The sequence below is a fragment of the Alosa sapidissima genome, chromosome 24 (genome assembly GCF_018492685.1).
Source record: "Alosa sapidissima isolate fAloSap1 chromosome 24, fAloSap1.pri, whole genome shotgun sequence".
NCBI lineage: Eukaryota > Metazoa > Chordata > Actinopteri > Clupeiformes > Clupeidae > Alosa > Alosa sapidissima.
Window position 1 is genome coordinate 7554845 of NC_055980.1, and position 24750 is coordinate 7579594.

The following is a 24750-nucleotide window of genomic DNA, read 5'->3' on the forward strand; positions in this document are numbered from 1 at the left end:
ACAGACAGAGAGACACACACACACACACACATAGGCTTTTCTTTTTCTTTCTTGCATACGCTGTTGCCAGGTTTGCAGGCTGCCACTCAGCTCAGACCCCCCCCCCCCCCCCCCCCCTTCTCTCTGTCTCTCTCTCTGTCTCTCTCTCTCTGTCCCCCCCTTTCTCTCTCTCTCCCCACTTACTGTCTGGTAGCTAGGCGGACGTGGTAAAGACGTTAGAAGGTCTCAAGTGCTGCTTTCATGTCTTCTACTCAGCTTTACCTACAGTAGGCATTTACAAAGCCTCCAGTGCCACAGGGCTTCATTGCTCTTGCCGGTCAAGAAAATATACTGTGTGCAAGCGCAAGACTCTGAACATGGTGAAAGGAGGAGCTGTCAAATCTGCGGATCACTTTGCGTCGTCACTCTGCCCACTTTGCGTCGTCGCTTGCTGTTTTTCATTCATCAGTTTTTTTTCTTCTCCTGAACCTCCAGTCTTCACAAGTTGGACCACTCACATGGCCACTTTCACAGTCACCTACCTCAGGAGGCTTGATGTTTTTAACGTTATTTCCAAAGCCATTTGAGATGAATCAGAATGGAAAAAATCTGTAAAAGCCCACCCCCCCCCCACCCCCCCCACACACACACACACCTCCACTCTTCATCCCTCCTCCTCGAAATTTAAAAAGGTGTGGAAAAACTCAACAGATGCCAATCAGACCTGCTGCTTCCAAAGTCAGCATGAACTCTCACCACTGGAAATGTCATTGCCGACGCACTTGGCCTGGCATGGTAGATTATATCTGGCCACACTTCGCCACTCCTCCAGTAATTGACGGCTCTTAAGGCTGTAGATTGAGGTAATGGCCTGTCTCACCAGGTGGCAGCTGGTTCCAGGAAAGGTCAAGGATATTTTCGGGAGGGGGGGGGTTCGTATGGTGTTTTGGGGAGGGGGGAAGAGAGGGGGACGGTGCGGATTGGTGTGTCTTGATGCAAGATGGCCAAAATATCTTGGGTGGGTGTTTGTGGTCTTTCTTTTGTCATGAGTGTAGAGGGTCATATTTAAGTGCTTCTGGATTAGTGTGGAGTTACAGAAGAGGCAGACCAGGATGTTTGACAAGTACATGACTGCATTATGGACACACACACACACATAGACACACAAAGACAAGCACTGCTCCACTGTATTGCATCGGGGAAAAATATCATGAACACAGATGCACATGCTCTGACAAATCCAACCTTCCATGGTCACTTGTTTCTCTCTGTTACACACACACACACACACACACACACAAACACACCTATACACACACACCTACTCACACACACACACACACACATACACGTACCTACTCACACACACACATACACACACACACATACACGTACACACACAACACACGTACACCTACACGCACACAACAGACACACAACCAGGGACTGAAAACAGAATTATTTTCATTTTGGTTCGATTTGAGCAAAAACATTATTTTTTCGTTCCCGTTCTGGTGTTTCAAGGCCTCTCCTCTAAATGGTAGCCAGTTAGAACGTTATAGAAGAACGATTAATAGCGTTCCTTTAAAAATGACATTGCCTTTACAAATTGATTTATGGCCGGTGGCACAATACTAGGCTTTTTTTGCCCAACAGCCTTAAATCTGCAAAGCACATTAGATTTCAAGGCTAACTGTGAAAAACACTTTTATGACAACATTTTTTGAATGATATTCAATGAAAGGTTAAAGGTTGCAGCGATAGCGGGGATACGTCACTTCTGTTGAACAAACAAAACCGAGAGCTAGTTCGCTACTCCCTCCCGTGCAATTAAAACTCATAAACGCGCATCTCGTCGGTTATTGGTTGAAACATTTTATTTTGCTTTTGAGTGGGTTGCCAACCCTTGTTGGTAGCATTGATTTTGTGTACAGATCTCGGAGCCTAGGGTGCCTACAGAGAAATGTTTTCTTGACGGCCTGCTTATGGGGCAGACAGCTAGCGGATCATTAGGAAAGATTAGATGAATGTGATCATTTATGTTTGGGCCTGAAATCGCTGATACAACCTACTGTTATTAACCGGTTATCTAAAATTGAATATAGCGTTTTCACTGCGGAACAAGTAAAGTTGGTTTTGTTCCTGTTTTCGGTTACGTTCGTCCAAAAATTTAGTTTGTTTCCAGTTTTCGTTCTTTGAACCGTTTCTAATCTCTGCACACACAGATACACACATACACATGACAGACACACACCACACACCCACACTTACACACATATACCTACACACACACAAATGCACATGCATATGCATGCACACATAGTTGTATACAGGCCCATATGAATATGCCCATCAATGCAACAGGCACACCCTGAAAACACATATTTAGAAGTTGGGCTACATTTGTCCAATTTTTTTAAGATCCACTAAAACAAGATGAATGTCCATGAGCGCTTTAGCACATGAAATAGTATTTTGTCTCTTGTCTTGTTAAGGTACATCAGAAATAAAAATGTCTGTTCCCTCGACTGATCTCCATAATCACGGGAGAAGTGGTGCTTTTTTTTATAGGCCACTAAATCTCCAGACGTTACTGAGACTAACGGCTCTTTGAGCAACTTTTGCCTCCCAATTTGTCAGGCTTTTATTTGATTTCTTTCCTGCTGATTTAAGCCTTTGTTCTCCTCACCCTGTTCCCGCAGTTGAGTTACGGCAAGCCATAGTGGCCATGATGAACCGGAAGGATGAGCTCTCCGAACAGAACACGTGAGTGTGTGTGTGTGTGTGTGTGTGTGTGTGTGTGTGAGTGTGTGTGTGTGTGGCCTCTGGAGTAGTCTGTGAGAGAGACAGTCAGAAGCTCTCAACTGGATTTGTGTTGTGTTTGTCATCCTTTAACATGATTAAAGACATAATGTTATTTTAATGACATCTCTAGATGTTGATTCGGTCTTAAGTGGTAGGCTTTAAAAGGCAACAGCAAAATTAATGAGCGATGAGAGTGATTCATTCATTATACTTTTATTGAAATAGGAAAGACTGTATCAGATAACCCCAATCTGCACCACATGTAATTGTTTGTGCAGTGTAGGCCTAGGTGCCCATGCTATTGCAGTGTGAAAATGTAAGAAATAGGAAATGTGGTATTGATTGTTGAACTCACATTGTGTGTGTGTGTGTGTGTGTGTGTGTGTGTGTGTGTGTGTGTGTGTGTGTGGGGTGGGGGGGGGGGGGTGGGGGGTGGTGGTTGCAGGTCGCTGCGCAGTCTGTTGGATGGGGAGATGGAGCACTCTGCTGGTCTCAGACAGGAGGTTGACACCCTGAAGAACAAACTGGCCGAGCTCGAGGAGAGACACGCAGCCAAAGTGCAGGCCTTGGGCAGGTAAGCACGCACGCACGCACGCACGCACGCACGCACACACACACACACACACACACAGGAAGCTAGGCATGTCTTATTCTGTTTGCTAGGTAGCTTGTCATTTTAGACAAAACAATTCATAACGCCTCTTCAAAAGGAAGACAATCAAAGTGTAGCTTTATCTCAGGAAATTATATTTTCTAGCCAAGTGGCTAGAACAGCCACTTGGTCTTTGGATGCTTTGAATCTGTTGATGCACACAACATTTGGCAGAACGGACAACATAATTTGATTCTGTTTCATTGTTGTTGTAAAAATGAATAGCCCTTCCCTCAATGTTTGAAATATCTCTGTGACTAGTGATTGGTATCATAGTTCAGAGCCAGTAGGCAGCCATATGACTGTACCGCATTGCATTATAGGAAGAAATTGTCTCTGTGTGTGTTTGTTTGTTTTAAAATTCAGTCCATGAATGTACTTTCATGCAGGGCAATTTTTTTAAATTGTTATGGATGTGGTCTACAAGCACTCTTCAGAATGTTGAAAATGAATGCTGTTCTTTGAAAATGTGACATTTACAGATGGAATTTCTGTATTGTTAGTGTTACCATTAACCAAAAATAGTACTCTGTACATTTCCAAGTCTGAGAAGACACGCAAACACTTTCCTCACAACCTCATTTCACCTGCCAATGTGGTGTTTTTGTGTGTGTTCAACAAAAGAGTTGGGGGGGGGGGGGGGCAACTTGATCTTGAAATACTCAGACTATCGCGTCAGGTCTGTCCACTGTGTCCATTTATTTACTTTTGCACCATAGAGCATCACCTCCGCTCAGCCCTGCTGCAGTCAATAGTGGCTAAAAATAAGGCGCGGGGGGGGGGGTGTGGGAGCCGTCGGTGAGCTTTCACTGGGGGAGTCTGGAGTGCAGCTCACCGCTGGTCCTCATTGATTGAGCTGTGCTTGATTGTGGGTGCATAGGACACACACCACACACACACACACTTACACACACACACACACACACTTACACACACACACACTTACACACACACACACTTACACACTTACACACACACACACACACACACACTTACACACACCACACACACAACACACACACAACACACACACACACACTTACACACACACCACACACACACACACATAACATCACAAACAAGTGTATAGACTTCTCCACACATGAAAGTATTAAACTTGCTTGCACATTCACTCATGTATGCATATACTGTACACTAACTTGCCCAAACACACACACACACACACACACACTAACTTGCACACACTAACTTGCACAAACAGACATATATTCATTAACTCTTACAGACAAGACACGCACACGCACACGCACACGCACATAGAGAGAGATTCATTGTGATGACCAGCATGCAGCTCTTGACAGAGGACAGGTTTGGGCTGGAAAAACAGCATGGTGTTTGTGCACTCACACCAGTGGACTACTGGAGGGGAATCAGGAGGAGAGAACAGAAAGAGTTTAGACAGAAGAGGAAAAAAGAGAGATGAAGTAAATATATGAAGTGCCTGAAGAGACACAGAAATGAATCTGTGTGAAGAAAAAATATCAACAAACAACAAACCACTTTCAAGACAGCAATGTAATGGTGGATATTTTCTTTGAAGATATTGAATATCCTCACAAAAAGCTTGTGCCAAGCTGGCTACATAAACAGATGAATAAGTAGATAGGTTTGGCCATGTAGTGCATTCCAGTCTCTTGAAGTTAGGATTATCCTGTTTGACAGCGATGACGCAAATGTGGTTTTACTCTACTACTAGAATTAGACCTTTCAAAATTGGTTAAAATCAACATCAATTTAAATGCGGAAGCTTATATGATGAACACTTCCCCATAAGTTTCAGACATTGCAGAGAATGGCTGCCCTGCTCTGGCAAAATGTCATTTTCATTATGACCACCACAGCATTTGTTTGACGATTCCTGGGACACCAGAATACCGGGGGATTTTATACTTGGTGGGTATGAAACCCCACTAGGCTGATAAGAAATAGATGCTTATAAGAAAGATATCAATCCAGGCACTTCAAATACGGTGACAGTGAGGAAGGGATACGGATCATTAAAAAAAAACCTTTATTGCAACTGGCTGCTTCATATTAAAAAGCCAACATGTTTCGACCTAACTCAGAGGTCATCAGGCCTTACTATTCACAACTGAGGGCATAGGCCTCACCTATATAGTGACATGAGGTCATGTGACCGCAATACATGATTCTAAAGGTACACATCACACCATGGTGCCCTCCCCATAGAATAAACGCCATAACTTAACTGGTCCCATAACAAGAAAATAAATCAAAGTAAAATATGAAGACACATCATTTCCATCTAAGACATTTACAAAAAACAAGTAAAAAAGCCAAGTAAAATCAATATCTTCATTTAGACCAGGATACCCCATAGCATTCATTTATTGCAGGAGGTACTCTTTCTAAATAAGGTAGTATGGTAGTAAGGTAGCTGCCCATTCAAGCCCTTATAAATTGTCAAGTCTAAAAAAATGATACTATTCTGTGAGTAATCTATTGACAGTCTTATATTAAGATTAATGGCATTGACATACTTATGGAAATCCAACAGTTAAGCTTCAGAACCATCAAAAATCATCAATATATCATCAATGTATCATCCATACCACGTAATACACTCATAGAAAGTATTGCATGACTTTAGTATGTAATCTTTCTCCCACAAGCCCAAATATAAACAAGCATAACTAGGAGAAAAACACAATCCCAAGGTACACCAATTTGTTGTACATATATCTCATCCATAAATACAAACACATTGTTGTGAATAACCCAGTATGCACTAATCCCGGCGCAGTGAGCTGCCTGCAACAACAGCGGCGCTCGGGGAGCAATGAGGGGTTAGGTGCCTTGCTCAAGGGCACTTCAGCCGTTCCTACTGGTCGGAGTTCGAACCGGCAACCCTCCGGTTACAAGTCCGAAGCGCTAACCAGTAGGCCACGGCTGCCCCTAAACACATCAATGGTGTCTTCTATAAATGATGGGAGTTCCCTCACTAAAGGTTTGATGAAGAAATCAATGTGTTTGGATACCAGTTTTGTGAGCGCACCATTGCCTGATATGATAGGCTGACTGGGAGGGTTGTCCTTGGGTTCTTTACGCACTCTAGGTAGTAAATAAAAGGCTGCAATCACTGGATGCTCTACGGTTAAGAGTCCCAATTCGTTAGATGTTACGCAGCCCTCATCGAGTGCCCCTTGCAAAAACACATCTAATTCCTTTTTCCTGTCTGGCAAAGGGTTAGTGAACAGTCTTTCGTAGTATTTAGTGTTTAACTGATGGGGAGCTTCCTTGATGTGTTTGTCCCTGGAGAGCACCACTACAGTGCCACCCTTGTCGGATAATGTCACCCTGGACGGATAATGCCACCCTTGTCGGATAATGATGTCAATATTAGAAAGTTTATTGAGGGCAATGCGCTCCTTCTTTGATAAATTTGATCTAAACGTTATAGAGTCAGTCTTCATCAAACGGTTAACCTCAAATTTCTTAGAAAAATGGATGAGCGGCAGGTTGGATACGATAGGGGAAAACCAGGATTTTGGTTTAAAGTTAGTGGGCAGGTCATTAGTGTCATCATGTGTGGTTGCACTTGAGGAACACTGAATGCGGCCTGCATTCTGAGAGTACCGTGCTTTAAGATGTACTCTAGGCTACGGTAAAAGCTAAATAAATCCACTGTAGTGTCAAAGTGTCAAATGTAGGCACATTGTGAGGATAGGCCCTTAGGCAAAACTGAGACTTTGCTCTTTGCTTAATTCAAAATCAGAGAGGTTAATTAACTGCGGATAGCGTATCCGTGCCACGCGGAACAGAGAGTCCATCTCTGTTCCGCGTGGGCTGGCGATGCGCGTCTCCTCCCCCTGGTGTGTCCTGTGCTTTCGCATTGTATGCCCGGTGGAGAGAGAGACGGCCACTTGCCCTCCGAAAAATCCTGTTTGGTAGAGGGATAGGAAAACCTCTCTTCCTCACTGCTTGTAAGATTAAAGGAAACATGTCGGGTGTGTCATCCCTTGGTTCCACAGGTTTATTCCAGCGGTAAACCCAACCCTGCTCGTAGTCCTCAACGTCCCGCTTGAACTTCCTAATAGTAGCTTCCTAATAGTAGCATCCAATTTGCGTAGGTTAATCTTGAGTTTGGTATCAAAGGATCAATATTGGTATCAATCTTGGTATCAATCTTGGTTTGTAGAGTAGCCCTTTGAGCTTTGCCATCCTCGATCAGGAGCAACATTAAATCCATACAACATTTATTCAAGATGGATTCCCATTTAGTTTTGAAAGTGGCGTCCTCAATGTTGGAAGAGGGGAACTTGGATATGTGTAAGCCCTGTGGTATTTCGGCCCTCTCTCTCGGGTAATCCAAAAGGGACATGATGTGGCATTTTAGCGCTTCAGGTCCTTTTCCAGTAGTCTGCGTAAATCGGTTTGTGTCTTTTTCCTATCCGGAGGGTGGGCAAGTTCATGTTGTAGAAGAGTGTCCATGACAACAACATTCCTCCCTTCCTCGTGAGAGTAAGAAAAGTAACTCATTGTTCACCAAGAAAGCACACTTGGGCAACAAAATGAGCGGAGCGGGGAGAGAATAGAAGCTCGTGGTCCCCGGGGACCACTCCTTTCCCACACAGCGCCCCAGAGGAAGCAGTTCTCCTGGAGCAACTCGAACCGTTGCACCCAAGATGCATGCACACAAACATACACACTCTCACAGTTATATACTTTACATACACTCAGGTACACGCAGACACATACAGTATATATACATACACACACACACACACACACACACACACACACACACACACACACAAACTGACACAGTATAAATCTGGACGTACATGGTGATTTATGTTGCAAGCTTTATGTTCATCAGATCACCATGCAATGGTCCTATTATGTACCACTTACAGTACAGTTATATTACTATGGTGTGGTCTCAGTGATACTACCAAGCTATTAAGAATGGTAGTGTTACACATTAAAATATTTCCCCTATTTGGCTTTCGCAAATACTTCCCCTTCTGAGCTTGGCTATATTATTTTTTTTTGCATTTCCAGGGAAGATTGAAATTCATGAGATTTTTGGATTCCTTTTCATGAATTATTCTTTCAGCCAAATTGGAATAGACACTTGCATGTTCTTTTACAAACAAGTGGCTTTGTACTAGTTATTTCAAATGGATTTCTCTTGAAGCTGGTAAAATTGATGTGGCACACTTGTGTAGCTTAAAGAAGCATGAGAACATGTATGTGCAGGTTAAGAATATGCAATTGTGCTGTCTCTACTCACCCTGTCCTTGGCATATCTGATTTGTTGTACAGCATTCTTCCCACAGCGTGCCCTTGATTGTGTATGTACTGTACTTGTGTGTGTGTGTGTGTGTGTGTGTGTGTGTGTGTGTGTGTGTGTGTGTGTGTGTGTGTGTGTGTGTGTGTGTGTGTGTGGGAATGAGCAGATTCATTAAGCCCAGCGTGGTGGGCTACCTGTTGAGGGGACCAGACGGCCGAGGCACAGGAGAGCCTAGAGAAAGAGGGTCATCTTTAGCTGCGGCAGCAGGCCAAAGGAAGGACGGTTAGTGGGGGACCACACTGACTGTCAGCTGCCTGGGCCATATTGGTCTTGGTGGTTGCGTCAGTTTAGCTTTGGCAAACGTGCTGATTTAGTAGATCTCGTAATGCCAGAGGCAGCAAGCGAAAAGGGAGAACAACCAACTGTCAACCCCTCCACCATAAATTGAGATGTGTGGAGACTACAAGCTCTCTGGGCCAACAGTGTCACAGCAGTCAAAGTGGGCAAGCTTTTTTTCAAAATAAACAAATAAATGAATTACATGTAAACAAGCAAGTGAATAGAGTTTCTCTGTTCTTGTGCTTGCATGGCTTGGGCCACCATGGCTTTCTTTTTAGTTGCTTTTACAACTATGACCTCACATGTTGCCTGCGCCGGCACACATTTGACCCCAGTCCCGGTCAGCAAAGGCGACGCAGTGCAGTATTGCTGATGCTTCACATTCACGTAATTTAACGGTGGGGGTCCCTCTTTGCGATGGCTGGCCCTCCATTATGCTGCATGCTTGACATTTTAACCGGCTGCTCTGCCCTGAGGCGGACCAGAGGGGGATCCTCCATGCTCTGGCAACCCGGGTGTCATGCATACTCATTAGACCAGCACATGGCTCCCAGCACTCTCTGCATGCTGCCGAATGTGCCCCAGGCCACCGGGACATGTGTCTAATTTGCACACGCACACACAGTTCCAGTCACCTTCCCCACCCAAGCCTTATGACACCCCTAGCTTGCGGTTAGCTGAGCTGGTGTTGTGTTAGCATTCCCAGGCTTCCCAGAAGGCCGCGGTTGAGGCGTCCGTAAGACGCGCCTCATCTCGTCGTCCCGCCATCTTGTCCTTCTGTCCCAGCTCTCTCTGGCCTCTCTGATTCCAGGGGAATTGAAGGAGAAGGAGGGAGTCATGCAATTCTCGTTTGATACGTTCGCCGTCATCCAATTCCACTAATGGGCTTACGGTTATGGAATCCATTTGTCTATAGTGCTTTTCAGCAGAGGGAATGTTGTGACTGCTGTGCCATGCCTGAGGTGGTGCACTCCGGAGTACGTCTGTGATTGCTCCTTCACTAGTGAGAGTGAGCAGAATCTAACCTTGTACGCTTCTTCTTTTGAAACATAAAATCTTTGCCCATAAATAGTGACGTGATGCGGTTTGGGCAAGGTGGTGGCATGAGTGGTGGAAATGGAGAACAGATGGAGTGTACATGGGCTTGATTTGATTGAAATTGATGCTGGCCAATCAAATCAGTTCCACCTCATATGCACGCAGGAAAAAATGAATCAAGGCAGACGTCAACTGAACAGCTCTTTGGTGAGAAAAGTATGGTGAAAAGACGCACAGCATAAATCAAAATCACGGCCGAATGACTTTTTGATTCTGATTACTCACTTGCTGCCCACCTAGTTTGTTTTGTGGATTGATGTGTAAAAATATTCTTCTGTGTGTGTGTCTGAGCGGGAGTGAGAGTTGCACAGTAGCATCCTGAGACCCGTGACACTTCTCGATTCAGTATTTTATGTTCAAGGCAGAACATGACGAGCCCTTTTTATGCCGAAGACCCCTGTGAACGTGAACCAGAAAACTGGGCTTCCGCTCTTTTGATTAAGCGAAAACACAACCCTCCACCCCCCCCCCCCCTCCACTCCATGATCCCGGCATTGGCATTCCGGGGCTTTCCACGTCAGGGAAATCGCTGAGTGAAATGTATCTAATTACCCCACAAAAGGTAGTCGTGAAGGTGAAGGGTAAAAAAGAGAACAACAACTGCGGGTTCATGGTGCACAACTGAGGCTGCTGCCTGCCTGTGTTGGCGCTCATTAGTGGGAAGAGATCCTCGCTTCAGGGCTGTTTACCTCACAGCTGACATCTTAACCCTCCGCGCCTTCAGAGAGATGTTTATGTCCGACACCCTCAGCCCTATCCTTGTGTGGGATGCTAATTCTGAGGGGATAAAAGGAGAGAAAAAAAACCTGAGTAATGCAGGCTAAAGTGAACACTAAGGGTGCCCAGAAGGGACAAAATGAGTGGTTAGTGATGAGAGTTTAGAGCTGAGCTGCTGAGCCTCCTCCACCATCTTGCCGCCCTAAGATCGGGCATTTATTAGCTTTAATTAAATCTGGGTGGGATTGTGCCCAGCGCCGGGGCTAAGGAGGATGATGGAGGATCGGCCTTTGAGAAAGTTCCAGAAGCTGTAGGAAGTGCTCCATGCTCATCCATCGTGCTCTGGAGGAACATGAAGGTGATAAGCAGGGTACAAAAGCTCTCGGGCGCGAATGAAGATGGTAACGCTTTTTCACCAAGGTGGCATTGCGGCTCAATGTTGATAGATTTTCCCTTCTCTTGTTCCGGTACCTTCCCTCACCCAAGCAGCCATAATCAGGCACACACTTCTGTGAGCTTGTGTGCTCAGACACACACACACACACACACACACACACACACACACACACACACACACTTACACACACTTGCACACATACAGACACAGACATGCATGAATGCACATTCCCCTCCAGTCTCTTGTCTCAATAAGCAGTGATAAAAACGTTATCTATGTGTTTGTGTGTTTGTGTGTGGGAGGGAGGGAGACAGGGCAAGAAAGGAAAAGGGGGAAACAAAGCCTTGAATTGGATTTGTTTTTATGCTGCAGAGAGGGCCTGTTAGGCTTGGCTAGCAAAGCCAGCGCTGGCTCTTTATGTGTCTCCAGAGTGCCCCTGTCTCCAGCTAAATTGAGTTCTGCAGGAGGACTTTATGCATTTGCGTCACACCTTCAGAGCCTGAGAATGTGCTGTACCTGTGGTCGTTTATTACTCAAGGAAGCACGTAGTTATTGCATAGCAGGAAGTCGCATTAGGAACTGTCACCGGTGGCAGTGATCGATCCAATGGGGTAATACCGGATTCTGAGTTACCTCAGTTTGTCTAAATATAAGTAAATCTGCTTTGGATATCTCTAAAGTCTGTATATGTTGACATGCAGCTCTATACGATGCATGGCAATGACACCTGATATCTCTGAAAAGAGGTTTATTTTCCTACATACACTGCAGAACAACTCAAGCAGCCATTTTAAGACTTTGCCTGCCCTGTTCTAGTGGTCATTCGTTGCTACGGCAACTAAACACAAAAGTCCAGTTTCTACTGTAGTGAGGTCCATTTTATGATGCAGTGAGTTTTCTGGTTTGTTCATAATGTTGGGACTTCATATATTAGTCATGATCTGTCAGAGCAACTTATTTTTTTTAGTTTTAACTTGTTTTTGTAATCACCCCAAGGAAGTGATTGTACCCACATTTTAAATAGTCTGAATATATAAAGACTGCCTTTAGAATTGAAAAATGTTGAGGATGAAGTTTTCTGAGTTTTACAGTATTTCTTAATTCTCCTTAGCATACAAAATTTCTTCCCTTTTAATTTAATCAGCTCAATGTAAAAAATCAGAATGTGGTCTAGTTTGCATATCTGATGACTGAACCACAACAGAAGGGATTTGTCTGTTGCAAAGTTGCATATTCCTCAAGTTGTTGTTTTTGTAAAAAGTGTTCTCGACCGTTTCCTGACTGTGTTTCTGATAGCTCTGCCTCTCGCCTGCCCCTGGTCTTGACTAGAGTCCGCCTCTTCTTCGTTGTCTTGCAGGGAGAACGAGGTCCTCAAGGTCCAGCTGAAGAAGTATGTGGGGGCGGTCCAAATGCTGAAGAGGGAGGGTAACCAAGGCAACGACGGTAAGACACCCACCATTTGAGTCCACTGTCGAGACACTGTAGCGTTGCCGTAGCATGCTAGCGGTCTGAGCTGTGAGTCTCTCTGGTCACTGATGTCCAGTAGATTTGAGCTACAACATGGCTTGTTTTTCCCTGGTGCGGATCCATACTTGATTGTTTCACCTTCTGCCAGCCGAATTCGGCCTGGAAATGATTCATTAGCCCCCCCTGTTCGGGGCTGTACTCGCTCACTCGTTAGCCTCTCCTTGGTGCTTTTTAATAAAAGTTAGCTCGCCCGAGGATGGCAGCATGCTGGGCAAAGGGTATTCAGATAAGGCGGTTTCTATCAAAGGCAAACAAAGTTAACATGGCAGATTTCAGCCAGAGAATAAGCGCTAATTACATTAGGAGGGATAGAAAAAAGGTAGTTATCAGCACCACAGCCGTGCCAGTCCCCCTGAGGGGTCCGTCCTGGCTGACGCCTCCGGCGCAGAGGAAAAAGAGGGCGACAAGAATAATCACCTTAAATCTCGATTAAAAAATTTTCTTTTTCATGAATGTACGTCCACGGGGGCATTTGTATCTTGTGACAGCACAACACTCTGCAAGTGTCTGCCAGCTGAGGGCCTGGCGAATGTCTTTCTCTCGGCAGCCGTTCTGGCCTTTCTTTGAAATGTCTTCTTTTCTCCCCTCCCTCATTTTAAAATTGTAATCATGATATGCCAGGCCCCTTTTGAATTCACTGTTCAGCCATTCTCTTTGTGTGCATTCAAAGTGCCCCAGCAGAGTAAGGGAGGTGACCGGCATACCAAAGAAGCCATTTCACCACCGCCTGGCTGCAACAGAGGATAGGTTTTCACCTACATGGTGTATTTTGGGAGCATTTTAGGGCAACGCTGCAGGGCCAACGGCCTAATAGTGGAAATGCAAATCGATTTATTTTCCCCCGGCTTAAAGCCTGGGGCTGTTGGCCCCAGCTGACACGTGGATAGCCCCAGCTCACGCTGACCGCTGATAGCGGAAATGTGGCTATTGTGAACCGTGTGGTGCACTGGGGACTTGCTTCCTCATAGGCTCTCTCAGGATGCCCCTTCATGATCCCCTGTGGTAAGACGTGCATCTAGCCAAGCACATTTCATAAAACTGATCTGTGTGTGTGTGCGCGCCCCTCCCTGCATTTCAGCACGTCTCAGTGGGCTAGACTACCTGGATTGTCCTTTCATCACAAGGCCAGTCTCAGAATCAGTCAAGGTCCTCCTTAGAACACACTGGGGATCCCGCCTCCACACACACACACACACACACACACACACACACACACACACACACACACACACACACACACACACACACACACACACACACACACACACACACACACACATAAAAGGTAAAAGGAGAGGGAGAGAGAGAATAGTCTTAATTGTAGTGGTTTATAGGTTGTAAGAAAATTTTCATACACTTAAAATGTTGCAATACTATGTTTTGTGATAATGCACAGATTCTCAAAAACACTGTTTTTAACTAATAGTTGATATGCATAGATTCATACCCAGTTAACACGGACAGTGGTTCATCTCGTTGTTTTTGAACTCGTCTACTAGATAACAGAGTTCTTTGATTCCATGTAGAAGTAAGCTTTTTTCACTCAGATTTTATGCATATGGTAGTGTGTTCTTTATACTATGGCAGTTCCTAAAATTAGCTTTAAAAAAAAAATCCCATTCTTTCAGCATCTTGGTATAACATAATAAACTGGATCTGAACCCCTTTGATCATTATGTGCATCACATGGCCAGAATCTTGCCAACACACAGTTTAAGTGGCTCATAAAGCTGCCATGAATATTGCCCAGCGCTGGGGGTGGGCAGTGAAGAACCGGCTGCCCTCTCTCGGAGCGGCTCTCCCAATTCGCCTCATTTGCTGCTCCGTGCTGCCTGTTTTCTATTCTGCCAAAGGACGGGAAGATGGAAGCCTTTGCATGTGAACAGAAAAGGTTTTTTTTTTCTTCTGCCCCCCCCTCCCCCTCCCTCTCCCTCTCTCCCTCTCTCTCTCTCTCCCTCTCCCTCTCTCTCTCTCTCTTCCTCTCTAGTCCCCTCACACCACCCATTCCTTCTGCAGCCCATCCTGGTTGCTAACAGGGCTGCCTTACTATTCACCGCTTTGATGTCGACTCGCAGCTGAAGATTGTGTAGATGAAGGGAAGCATGTAAAAATTGACGCAGAAGCAAACACAATCCTCCCCACTCTGACACACACACACACACACACACACACACCACTGCCCCTTCCTCCTTCCCTCAAGTCCTGTCGAAGAGCTTGCTGATTGCATTGCCACCTTTTGAAGGCACACATGTATTATATCATTTTTTTGTTACAATGCTCAACTTCTCAGAAGAATTGTGCTGATCTGAGGCTGATCTGAGGCTGATCTGAGGCCCTGTCTGCGTTCTGAGTAGCGCAGTTAAGTGTCATAAAAAGACTCTTCTGCTTTGCCACTTTGCTTCGTTTGCATTGCTAAGCCTCCGCACCGACGGTCGGCCGTGCCCCCTTCCACACACACACACACACACACCCACATCTCAAATAATCTCCCGTGATGATTAAGCAGCCAGAAAACAAGGGGTCAGATGGACCGACAAGGACGGGCTAACCGCTCCGTCGATTTGGGGGCGCTGCAGCCGAGCCCCTGGCTCTGCCGTCGGCTCCCATGTCTCCCACGTCTCCCGTGCCCGTCTCTCTCCTCTGAGGGATTTGGGTCAGTGGGAGACAAAGCGCTTGGGGATTCTTCTTCCAGATTGGCCCCTCCGCGTTTGCGGAGACGGTTAATGCACCCGCCAAAGCATCCACACCCCGTCTCTCCGCGCGTAGATGAGTGTTTTTGTTGGCTAGCTCATCTCTGGCCCTGCACCTTCCAAATGAGATCCCCCCCCCCCCCAGCATTTTGACCTGTGATGGATTCACTGCGGCATTCCTCCGGCTCTACATGATGTAGTGTGTCCATTTATAAATCCCACGGACAGGGTGAATGAATCGCGGAGCGGGGGAAATAGATTACACTGAAAGTTAAGTATGAATAAACACGCAATGGGCTTTCGCCTCTCCGCTGACAGTTCTACTTAATGAGTCAGTGAGGAGCATTTTTCATCAGGGCTGGGGAGAGTTGGGGTTGTGGGGGCTGGTGATCGGAGACCGGTAATAATATCACATCGCAAATTCATTGTGAATTAGATCATATTTACCTGTCACCTCTGGGCACGGTTAGAGGCAGCCATCTTGTTTTTGCCAGCTCTTCTAGCAGGCGGAATGGACTTGAATGCCCGCGCACATACGGTCAATAACGTCTGGGCAAATCCGGTTATTATGTTTCCATTTTGGAATTTGGGAACACTCCCCCACTGTTGGTGACACCGGCAGGACCTTTATTAAACAGCCGCGTGTGTGTGTGTGTGTGTGTGTGTGTGTGTGTGTGTGTGTGATTGATGGGAGGTGGCACGAAGCCTCGGAAAAAGGCCAGACGGCCAGGATCGGGGGGGCGCCGGCCGTCAGCTCACCTGTTAACGAGCGGTGTTAATGAACATTTTAATCAAGCCCTGCGGGTTAAACAGCGGCCCCTTCATATCCCTCCCCTGGCGTCCTGGCCGAGACGCCGTCAGTCACTGCCCCGGACCGCTGCGTGAGGACGGACGGGTGGGCAGGTGGACACAGCGGGGGGGACGTACCTGTTTGGTGAGGAGGCAGAGGTGTGGGAGCTAATGAAGGTGGTCGGTCCATCATTGCCCGCTGGCACCTTTCTCATCTAGGCTGTCATTTCGAGGGCCTGCCTTCTCCACATGCTCCCAAGACCATCAGGGACTCTTGTCTTCACGCGCATCCAGCAAACTCTCTTTTCAGGCCTTGTTGTTTACGGTGTGCACGACCCCAGAATGTCAAGCTTGATAGAAAAAGCTCCCAACCACATAGTGTGAAACCTTTTAAGAGCCAGTGTGTTTCTTCCCCCTGCTCATCCTAATAATACACTTCAAGTGTGGGCTCTTACAAACCCCCCAGGATGAGTGATGGTGACGTGGCTTGGATTTGCGTGTGATTTTTAAAAAGCATAAAGCTTTGCTAGGCGACAGCCCCAGAGCCACCTGTGCCGCACTGCCTTGGCGCTGATGTAAGAAGCCGCGAGGTGGTTCCACCACCTGTTATTACGCCTCCAGTCTCCTTAGTCTGTGGGCACCTGCAGAGGCGCTTTAATGAAGAGGAGCCAGAAGGCCGCAGAAATAAAGGGGATTATGTCGGCCCACCGTTATGGCCAATGTCAAGGCTGATTTATGATTGGGTGGGGCTTTAGGGTTAGGATTGTTATTGATGATGGCAAGACAACCAGCGCAGAGTTGGTGTGTGGGGTTGGTTTAGTGATTGTGTTTAAAAGTTCAGTGAAATTAGATATTCGAAGTATCATGATATAGGAATTCCCCTTGTTGTCAGTTTTCAACACCCTGGGTACCAATTTAGCACTAAGGGGGCTACCCAGTATGTCTAACATCGCCAATGTCAGATACTCCATTCTTTGTATTATTAAGTCAGTGTAGTATCATAATGAGTTTGAAGCCAGTACACAAACACTACATTGTTTGCTTCAAAGGAGCATCTGGCCCCAGGTTAGAGAGTAAGACAAGCGATCAGCTCTGGTTGATGTGTGCTTGCATGTTTTCAAAGTTATACCCTTGCCTCCTCCCACTGGATGAAGCGGTGTTGAGTGAGAGTGAGGAAAAGGCCTACACACACTAAGAACAGTGGGGCAGGGAGTTGGGAGTGGAGAGGGGAGGTAGAGCGAGAACAATCAAGGTAACAGCTGTACGTGCTTGCTACCTGCCGTCACCTGAAGGCATTCAGATTAAGCCTCGGCTTGCGCCTGCCGTGCTGCAGCAAAGCACCTTGGGAAAACGCTCCACATGTGGCCGGGCATCACAACGGGGGCCCCTGCACGCTGGCCTCTGCGCTAATCAAAGGAGATCCAAATCCCCGTCCTTCACTCTCTCTCTCTCACACACACACACACACACACACACACACACACACACATACACAGAGACACATTTAGAGATGCACACACACACACACACACACACACACACACACACACACACACACACACACACACACACAGTGGCATGTCCTCAAAAGAGAAGATGATGAAACAAAGTAGAAAAATCTCCTGCCAGTGGTCCTACCCGCTGCACGTGCCTTATCAACTTCACAGGTGCTTGGCTTGCGTGCAGCAGCGGGTGCTCTGATCCGTCCAGCAGTGATGACGGGCATGATCAAGGCGTGACGCGGCCCAATTACTAAATCAGCTGGACTGCGCAGAGCCAGAGAGGCGGCCGCAGGGCAAGGCCTGTCGATGCTGATCTCCCTAAGCCGCCGGCTGCTCTGTTACTTAAAGCTCGAGATAATGCTCATGACAGTGCCCCCAACCCTTATCGCTTTTCCTAATGCTTGTTTATTTATCCGTGACTAAATCTGCGGTGTTAAGCTTGTTCATTTGTTGTGGGATGGCAATATTGCAGAGGTCTATAAACACACATGGCTTTCATCTCTCGTGTGTGTGTGTGTGTGTGTGTGTGTGTGTGTGATTGTGATGTGTGACATCTGTGTGTGTTTGTGAGTTAAAGCTTAATAAAAGTTGCCTACCGCCGGAGGGCCATATCTGATCTTGAGCCTCTTTTAATTTCGTGAACTTGCATGAGGACACTCTGCTCGCACCGCGGGAGCTGCCCACCCTCCATCACTCCATAGGGATGTCTGAACGCCTAAGTGGATGGATGCCAGGGTTATTCCAGCACCCTGTTGAGCGCCCACTATTGATTGTTGGGTCGGGTGGTGGGGGGGCATATTGAACATCTCGGCTGGTTTCTCTGTCTTTTTTCCATTCCCCTCTGTGCCTTCATCCTCTCGTTATGTCTTCAACGGAACGTGAGCCGAGTTCACTGCCACAACTGGGCGATGAGAGAGGAACTATGGCTTAGGGCTTCAAGCACTCGACACAAACCCTAAGTTGCTGTTCACATCATTGTATTTCAGAGACTCAAGCTGTGATTGCAGTTGGAGGAACGTTTGGCTGTTTTTGGTCCACACAGTGTACTGTTCCCCTAATTGGATTCATAAGGGAGAAGTGTCAGTCGTTCATCTATCTAATGAGTTTTGCTACATCTAGTTTTAAGGGGCTGCAATATTAGATCACTATTTCACATTGGCCCACTAACAAGGCTGCAACGTATGTGGTATTTATATGGCATCCTGAAGCTTTTGACTTTGACAAAATGGTTTTGCGTTGCTTTAAATTAAGGTCTCTTCTAAAATAAACAAAGTCATGGTTCGATGTGTTGAATTAGATTTTTAATTAAGCGTTTCACTTGCATGGCTTCGTTCCAGAGTTTGATAGAAAGTGTTAGGACGTGGATTAGAGAAGATTTCCCGTTGTAAAAGAAATGTTCTGTCTGCGTGATGAAATGGCTTCCTGTAATATATCCCAGTTTGTTTTGAAGAAACTACGGAAGCTTTCAACTGCTGATTAATCCCTGGACTAGTGAAGATCAGAAATCCCTTATAGGATAACTCATTACTGTCTTGCCATTTAAAATGTTTTTTTATGGGAGAATGGTTTGTGTCACCAACATCCCAGTTTTTCATGGCGTTAATGTGAACTATTTTCTTTGCTAAATGCTTGAGTTTGCAGAAAACTTTTGTTCTTATCTAGGTTATGTAAAAAGATGATTATATAAATCACAAGGCTAAATCTGTATCCTAACGCTACACTCCCTCCGCTCCATATTACCGACCATCAAATGACCTTTACTAATTAATAGCAAGTGTAGATTTCCTTGAACTTGTTTCATGCATATTTTATTTTGGTTCGCGTGACCCTTTGACCTGCTATGCTGCCAAGATCCAAGCAGCACGTCCCTTTTGAGATTGCATGATTGTTGTGCCTTTGATGGAGAGAGAGAGAGAGAGAGAGAGAGAGAGAGAGAGAGAGAGAGAGAATGAGTGAGAGAGGGGAAAAAAAGGATGAGGGTATTTAGTTAATCAAGATGAGAAGGACTCCTCATCCTTGTCAGAAAAGAAACAGAGCGATGTGTTCGGACGGTTTTGTTTTTCGCCTCCTTTGTTCCTTCAGACTCATGAATATGACATGCGGCATAAATTCACCACAGCTGTTGACACCAGCCAAACACTCCCCTCAGCTCGACCTATCTCAGTCGCCGAGGGAGCCGGAGCGCCAGAGTCGCTGCCACGTGGTCATCATTACAACACCACGCCATTCAAGAAAAGCCATTGCTTGGCTTCTGTTCCTGAACAAAAACATTTATTCTCTTTGTTCCTGAACAAAAAGATACACGCACGCACGCACGCACGCACACTTCTTACATTGGCATGTTGTGTTTCTCACACAGAGGATTATGGTAATGCTGCGCTTCAGCAGGACTGCTTGTGCGAGATGACTCTTGGAGGACGAACAATGATTGAAGGCACCCTCATCCCAATCAGTAATTATGTAAACACTTTGTCAGCAGTGAGTTCATGTCTAATAGCAGTTCCGTTGGAATTCTAATTTGGTGCCCACCTGATTAAATTAGATATGCAAGGGATATATGATGTGTTTATGTATGTTTACATGCATCTACCGTGTGGAGAATACATCCTTAATTCCTTACAGCAGGACGTCCTTTTTGCAACCTTGAGAAGTGAGTGAGCAGCCTCCTTCCTTGCTTGCATCGCCAGTTGTGGGTGTAAACCCAACAGATGGCAGTGTATCCTACATGGCTAGGCTAATGAAGCTAAGCATGACCCTCCAAAAGACTTGACGCAGCACTAGTTTAGACCAGTGCAAAGGTTTGGGGCTCTGTATGAGTTCCAGAGGTTTAACCTGGCACCTAACACTGTAGGAGTCCATGCTTCCTCTTCAATTTGCGGTGCATACACAAAATAGCTACTCTGAGCCTCTCATGCCTCAACAGTGGTCACTGTGGCGGGGTGCAGACTCTTAACAGGAAGTAATCTTGAGCAGACCCTGGCTCAGTAAGGGCTTAACAGGCCTGCTAAGTCCCTGCCCGCAAATGGGGTATGGGGACATTTTCCATGTGAATAGAAAGTGACTTGTTTTTTAGGTTGATGTTACATTTATGATGATGTTGCTCATCTTTGCTTCATTTAATATAGGATTAAATCAAAGCCTTTCGTGCGGCATCTAAATTTAATACTAACAAAACGGTCAACACTAATTGTAAGAGAAATCAAACAAAACGCTCTATTCTGACTAGATGGTTCAATTATGATGACCGCCTTACATAAAGAAAAGCCACACAGCAACAATTTCTTTGCTCTGTTAGTAATCTGTCTGTTAACTCTTGAATAAATATGTGCTTTTTAAATGAGATCACCGTGTTTCATCCCAATGTGTGTTATGAATACAATGACAGACTGCAGCGTTTCCCTGCAGTCCAGACAGCAATCATGTGGCCTTAATACCAAGCCTCTGTGGGCAATATCTTTGCACATTGATGAGAAGTTTGAGGCCTTACTTGCAGCTTATTGTAATGTAGATCAGCTGTAATGGGCCTCGGGGGGGAATGAAATATTTTGTGTTAAATTGCTTGGAAACACATTTCTCGCTGCACTTTTTGATAACCTTGCAGTCCAACTGGAAGGCCAGTGCTGTCATTAGGACTTGACGATGAAATGGTACCAAGGCACATTAGCAATGCTATCTATTTTAAAAACCTCTTCACTAAGAGTGCTCACCTAGCGATCCTGCCTTTTATGTGGAAGACAAAACACTAAGGGAAAAGTTTATCTCTGACATTGCATGTGGTTCCCTTACTGTGGACCAAATTTTAATGGTTACTCATTTGAATTTTGGGCTTTCAATTAAATCCTCTCAAGAAGCCATAGAAAGTTAGTGGTCTGTGTCATTCTGCTCAAGCGTAGCTAATGACTAAGGAGGGGACCAAATGTTTCTTAATTGGAGGGAGATGAACCTTGATAAAACTGTGAATTTAAATGGAAGAACAGGAGGCGTCAAGTGGAAGTAGAAGGTGTCTAGTTATCGAACAGAATCGCTTCAAAAGAAATGGCAAGGGAAAAGCCATTTTCGAGTATCCTGCCTTTGCTGTGCAATTTATCTTCTTGCCAAAATGCAAACCACTTTTTTAATTCTACACTTGTTCCACAGTAAAAACACATTCTTTCAGTGTTTACCCTCACAGGGACTTTAAACCTTAACCTTGATGAATGGTACCGTTCTTGAAAAATAGAGCCATTAAGGTGACCTATTCTTGTCTATTTGTAAGTGCAGTGTTGCTAGAGTCAAACTCTTTAACAATATGAAGATTCTTTTGCATGAGGTCCCTTGAAGCACAACCTCTCACGTCACAGACCACCAGACTCCAGACAGTCTCACCAAATGCCTCAAGACTTCAATTAGTATTTGCAACTCATATGCAGAGCAACAAGATTTCATCATATTTATCATAATCATACCCATCAATTTGAGATGATGTAATCTGTGAGTTTAAAATGGATGCAGACACAGTCAGTGCGTCATTATAGCAACTATAGCCTAACCTCCTCTTAAGAGGTAGTCTAGCTTGCCAACAAGCAAAAACTTGGTAACAAGATTCCTCCCTTCCGCGTTCAATAACTTGTGTTTGGTTCTCCATTACAACTGAGAGGCTTAACTCTTCAAGCCATGGCCACAAAAGGGCTAATCATAAAGGATGAGGCTGACCAAAGCCTACGCCTCCATCCATACCCGCCATCCATCTTGTAGCACCATCCCACGGCACGCAGGAACCTAAATGGCATTTTCTCCCTCAAATGTGTTTACAGATCATTACCTGCCCCTAGCGCTCGCTAACTCAGTGCTGGTGTGCTAATAGGGCTGGTGGGGCCTGAGCTGGCTGCCTCTCTGTCGGGACTCATCACTGGCCCGCCTTTCCCGGATAAAAAGTCAACCGTGTCACCGGACTGATGGTGCTGGCCGGTGGCGGCAGCTGAGCTAAAGGCCCGCGTTTGCTGTGGCGGGGCCGTAATGGGCCGCAGATAGTCACCGTGGTGCCCTCTCATCTCGTCTCGTCTCACTCTCTCCGTCACTCAGTCTCTCGCTCGCACACACTCTCTCTCTTTCTCTCTCCCTCTCTCTCTTTCTCTCTCCCCAAACCCCCAAAATAGGAAATGTCTAAATTACACTTGCTAATGGAATGCAGTGACAGTGATTTCTTCTTCTTTTTCCTCCCCTCGCTCTCTCTCTCTCTCTCTTTCTCTCTCTCTCTCTCTCTCTCTTTCTCTGTTCTTCCTCTTCTGTCCCGCTTTTTAATTCTCTATCAGGGATGGAGCACATTTCATTTTGATATGAAATGAAAGGCTTTTCTTATCGACTTCGGCAAAAGATGAGGGGGAGTGGGTGCTAGCTGGGGCCAGCTGGATGGACGGGTGGCGGCGGTGGTGGGGGGTTGCCGACTCGCAGACGGGCACTCCAAAGACACCCGGCTCCTTCCTCTCTTGTGTTTCATGCCGGGCGCCTCGCCTCGTCGGCAAACAGATGGAGACATCAATACTTAATATGTGCGTAGCCTCCCTTGCTTCACAAGCCCCCTCTGTTAAAGAAGCGCCCGGCCTCGAATTAAAATTGGTCACGTCAGACTCCATCAAATGCGCAGGAAGTCATAAATACTCTGATCAAATAAATTTGCACTGCGTCTGGCTTTGAGTCCGCTTCAAGTTCTCCTTTGAACTCCACGTGCGACTAAAACAGGCTGCATATGTGCCATGAGCAAGTTTTGCTTTCAGAGTTTGACAAGAAAAAAATTCATTATAAGTTAACCCTACGGACTTGAGTGGCAAGTTGTAAACATGTTTTACGCTTAACATATGGATATACTATAAGTAATCTAGTCTGTCCTGTAATATTTTTTGTCTTATACTGTAACTTTGGATACAATATGTGTATATTGAAATAGACAAAGAGATCCCCAAAGATCCAAAAATATTTTGACACCCAAATCTGATTAATCTTATTCTCAGCGAATCCTTCAGCCAGGCACTCCTGTGTGCGGTGTAGTGTGCTGTACATTCCAGTGATAATGAGTTATACAATTCTGGCTTGGCCTTTTTATTCAACACATCATACAGTAAGTAGCACTTCAGGCATGAGAGCTCTGCCAAAAGTGAGAACAAAGGTTTCTCCACCTCCGCGCAAATGAGCTAACACCTTTCGCGTGTTGTAGCCCCGTTGTACAAATCAGACCGTGGCATTTTTGTCGTGAACTGCACTTGTTCCTCCTCCACGAGACGAGATGATGATGGAGCTCTGCCTCGCTCTCTGCTGCGCCTTGCTGCTCTTCCCCTCTGTGCATCAGTCTCCCCATAGACACAATCTTAATTGAATCATTGTGCGGACGGCGCCATTACCCCTGTCGGAGGCAGCCGCCCGTGACGGAGCTCTTTTTTCTCGCCTGGCTCAGGAGTCGACGCCAAGTGTCAGATTAGTCCTGCGCTGCCTCCACCCCTCAGCCCACACCTCCTCCATCCCCCCCTTACCATCTACACTTTCTACTTTTCAAACCCCTTTTCATCACTGCCCTCATCATCATCATCATCATCATCATCATCATGGTCTGAAAGGACCTTAGAGACTCTCTGTTCCAACAGTCATCCATGCTTATCATCCCAATAAGCCCTCCCTGCTCCCTCTGTTAGAGACTTACTTTACTTGCAGTTAAGCACCGAGCCTCTGGTCTTATGTCTCCATTTTTTTTTGTTTTTTTTACCCTGTCCCTCATTTTCCCCATCCTCTGTTCCCTCGTTCCCTTCTCTCCCCACCTTCCCTCCCTCCCTCCCTTCCTTCCTTCCTTCCTTCCCGTCCCTCTACTCTTGATGTTCAAATAATTGATTTGACCCACTTTAGCGTTTGTCGTTAGTCATTGCTGAGTTTATCTGCCCGCCCGGCGCTTAATTATCGCGGGGAGGCGAATTAATCGTCTGTGGGCGCGCGCCGTCCTCCTGGGGAGGGAC

General features: G+C 45.9%; 1 protein-coding gene across 3 annotated transcripts in view; it reads left to right on the forward strand.

Moving 5' to 3' along the window:
- snx29 (sorting nexin 29) overlaps positions 1-24750 on the forward strand; it is a 103788-nt gene that overhangs the window by 16580 nt on the left and 62458 nt on the right. For all 3 annotated transcript variants that reach the window (XM_042082059.1, XM_042082060.1, XM_042082061.1), the window contains 3 exons: positions 2682-2745; positions 3230-3358; positions 12623-12708. In XM_042082059.1, the coding sequence (XP_041937993.1) occupies positions 2682-2745; positions 3230-3358; positions 12623-12708 (279 nt within the window). The remainder of the gene's footprint in view (positions 1-2681; positions 2746-3229; positions 3359-12622; positions 12709-24750) is intronic.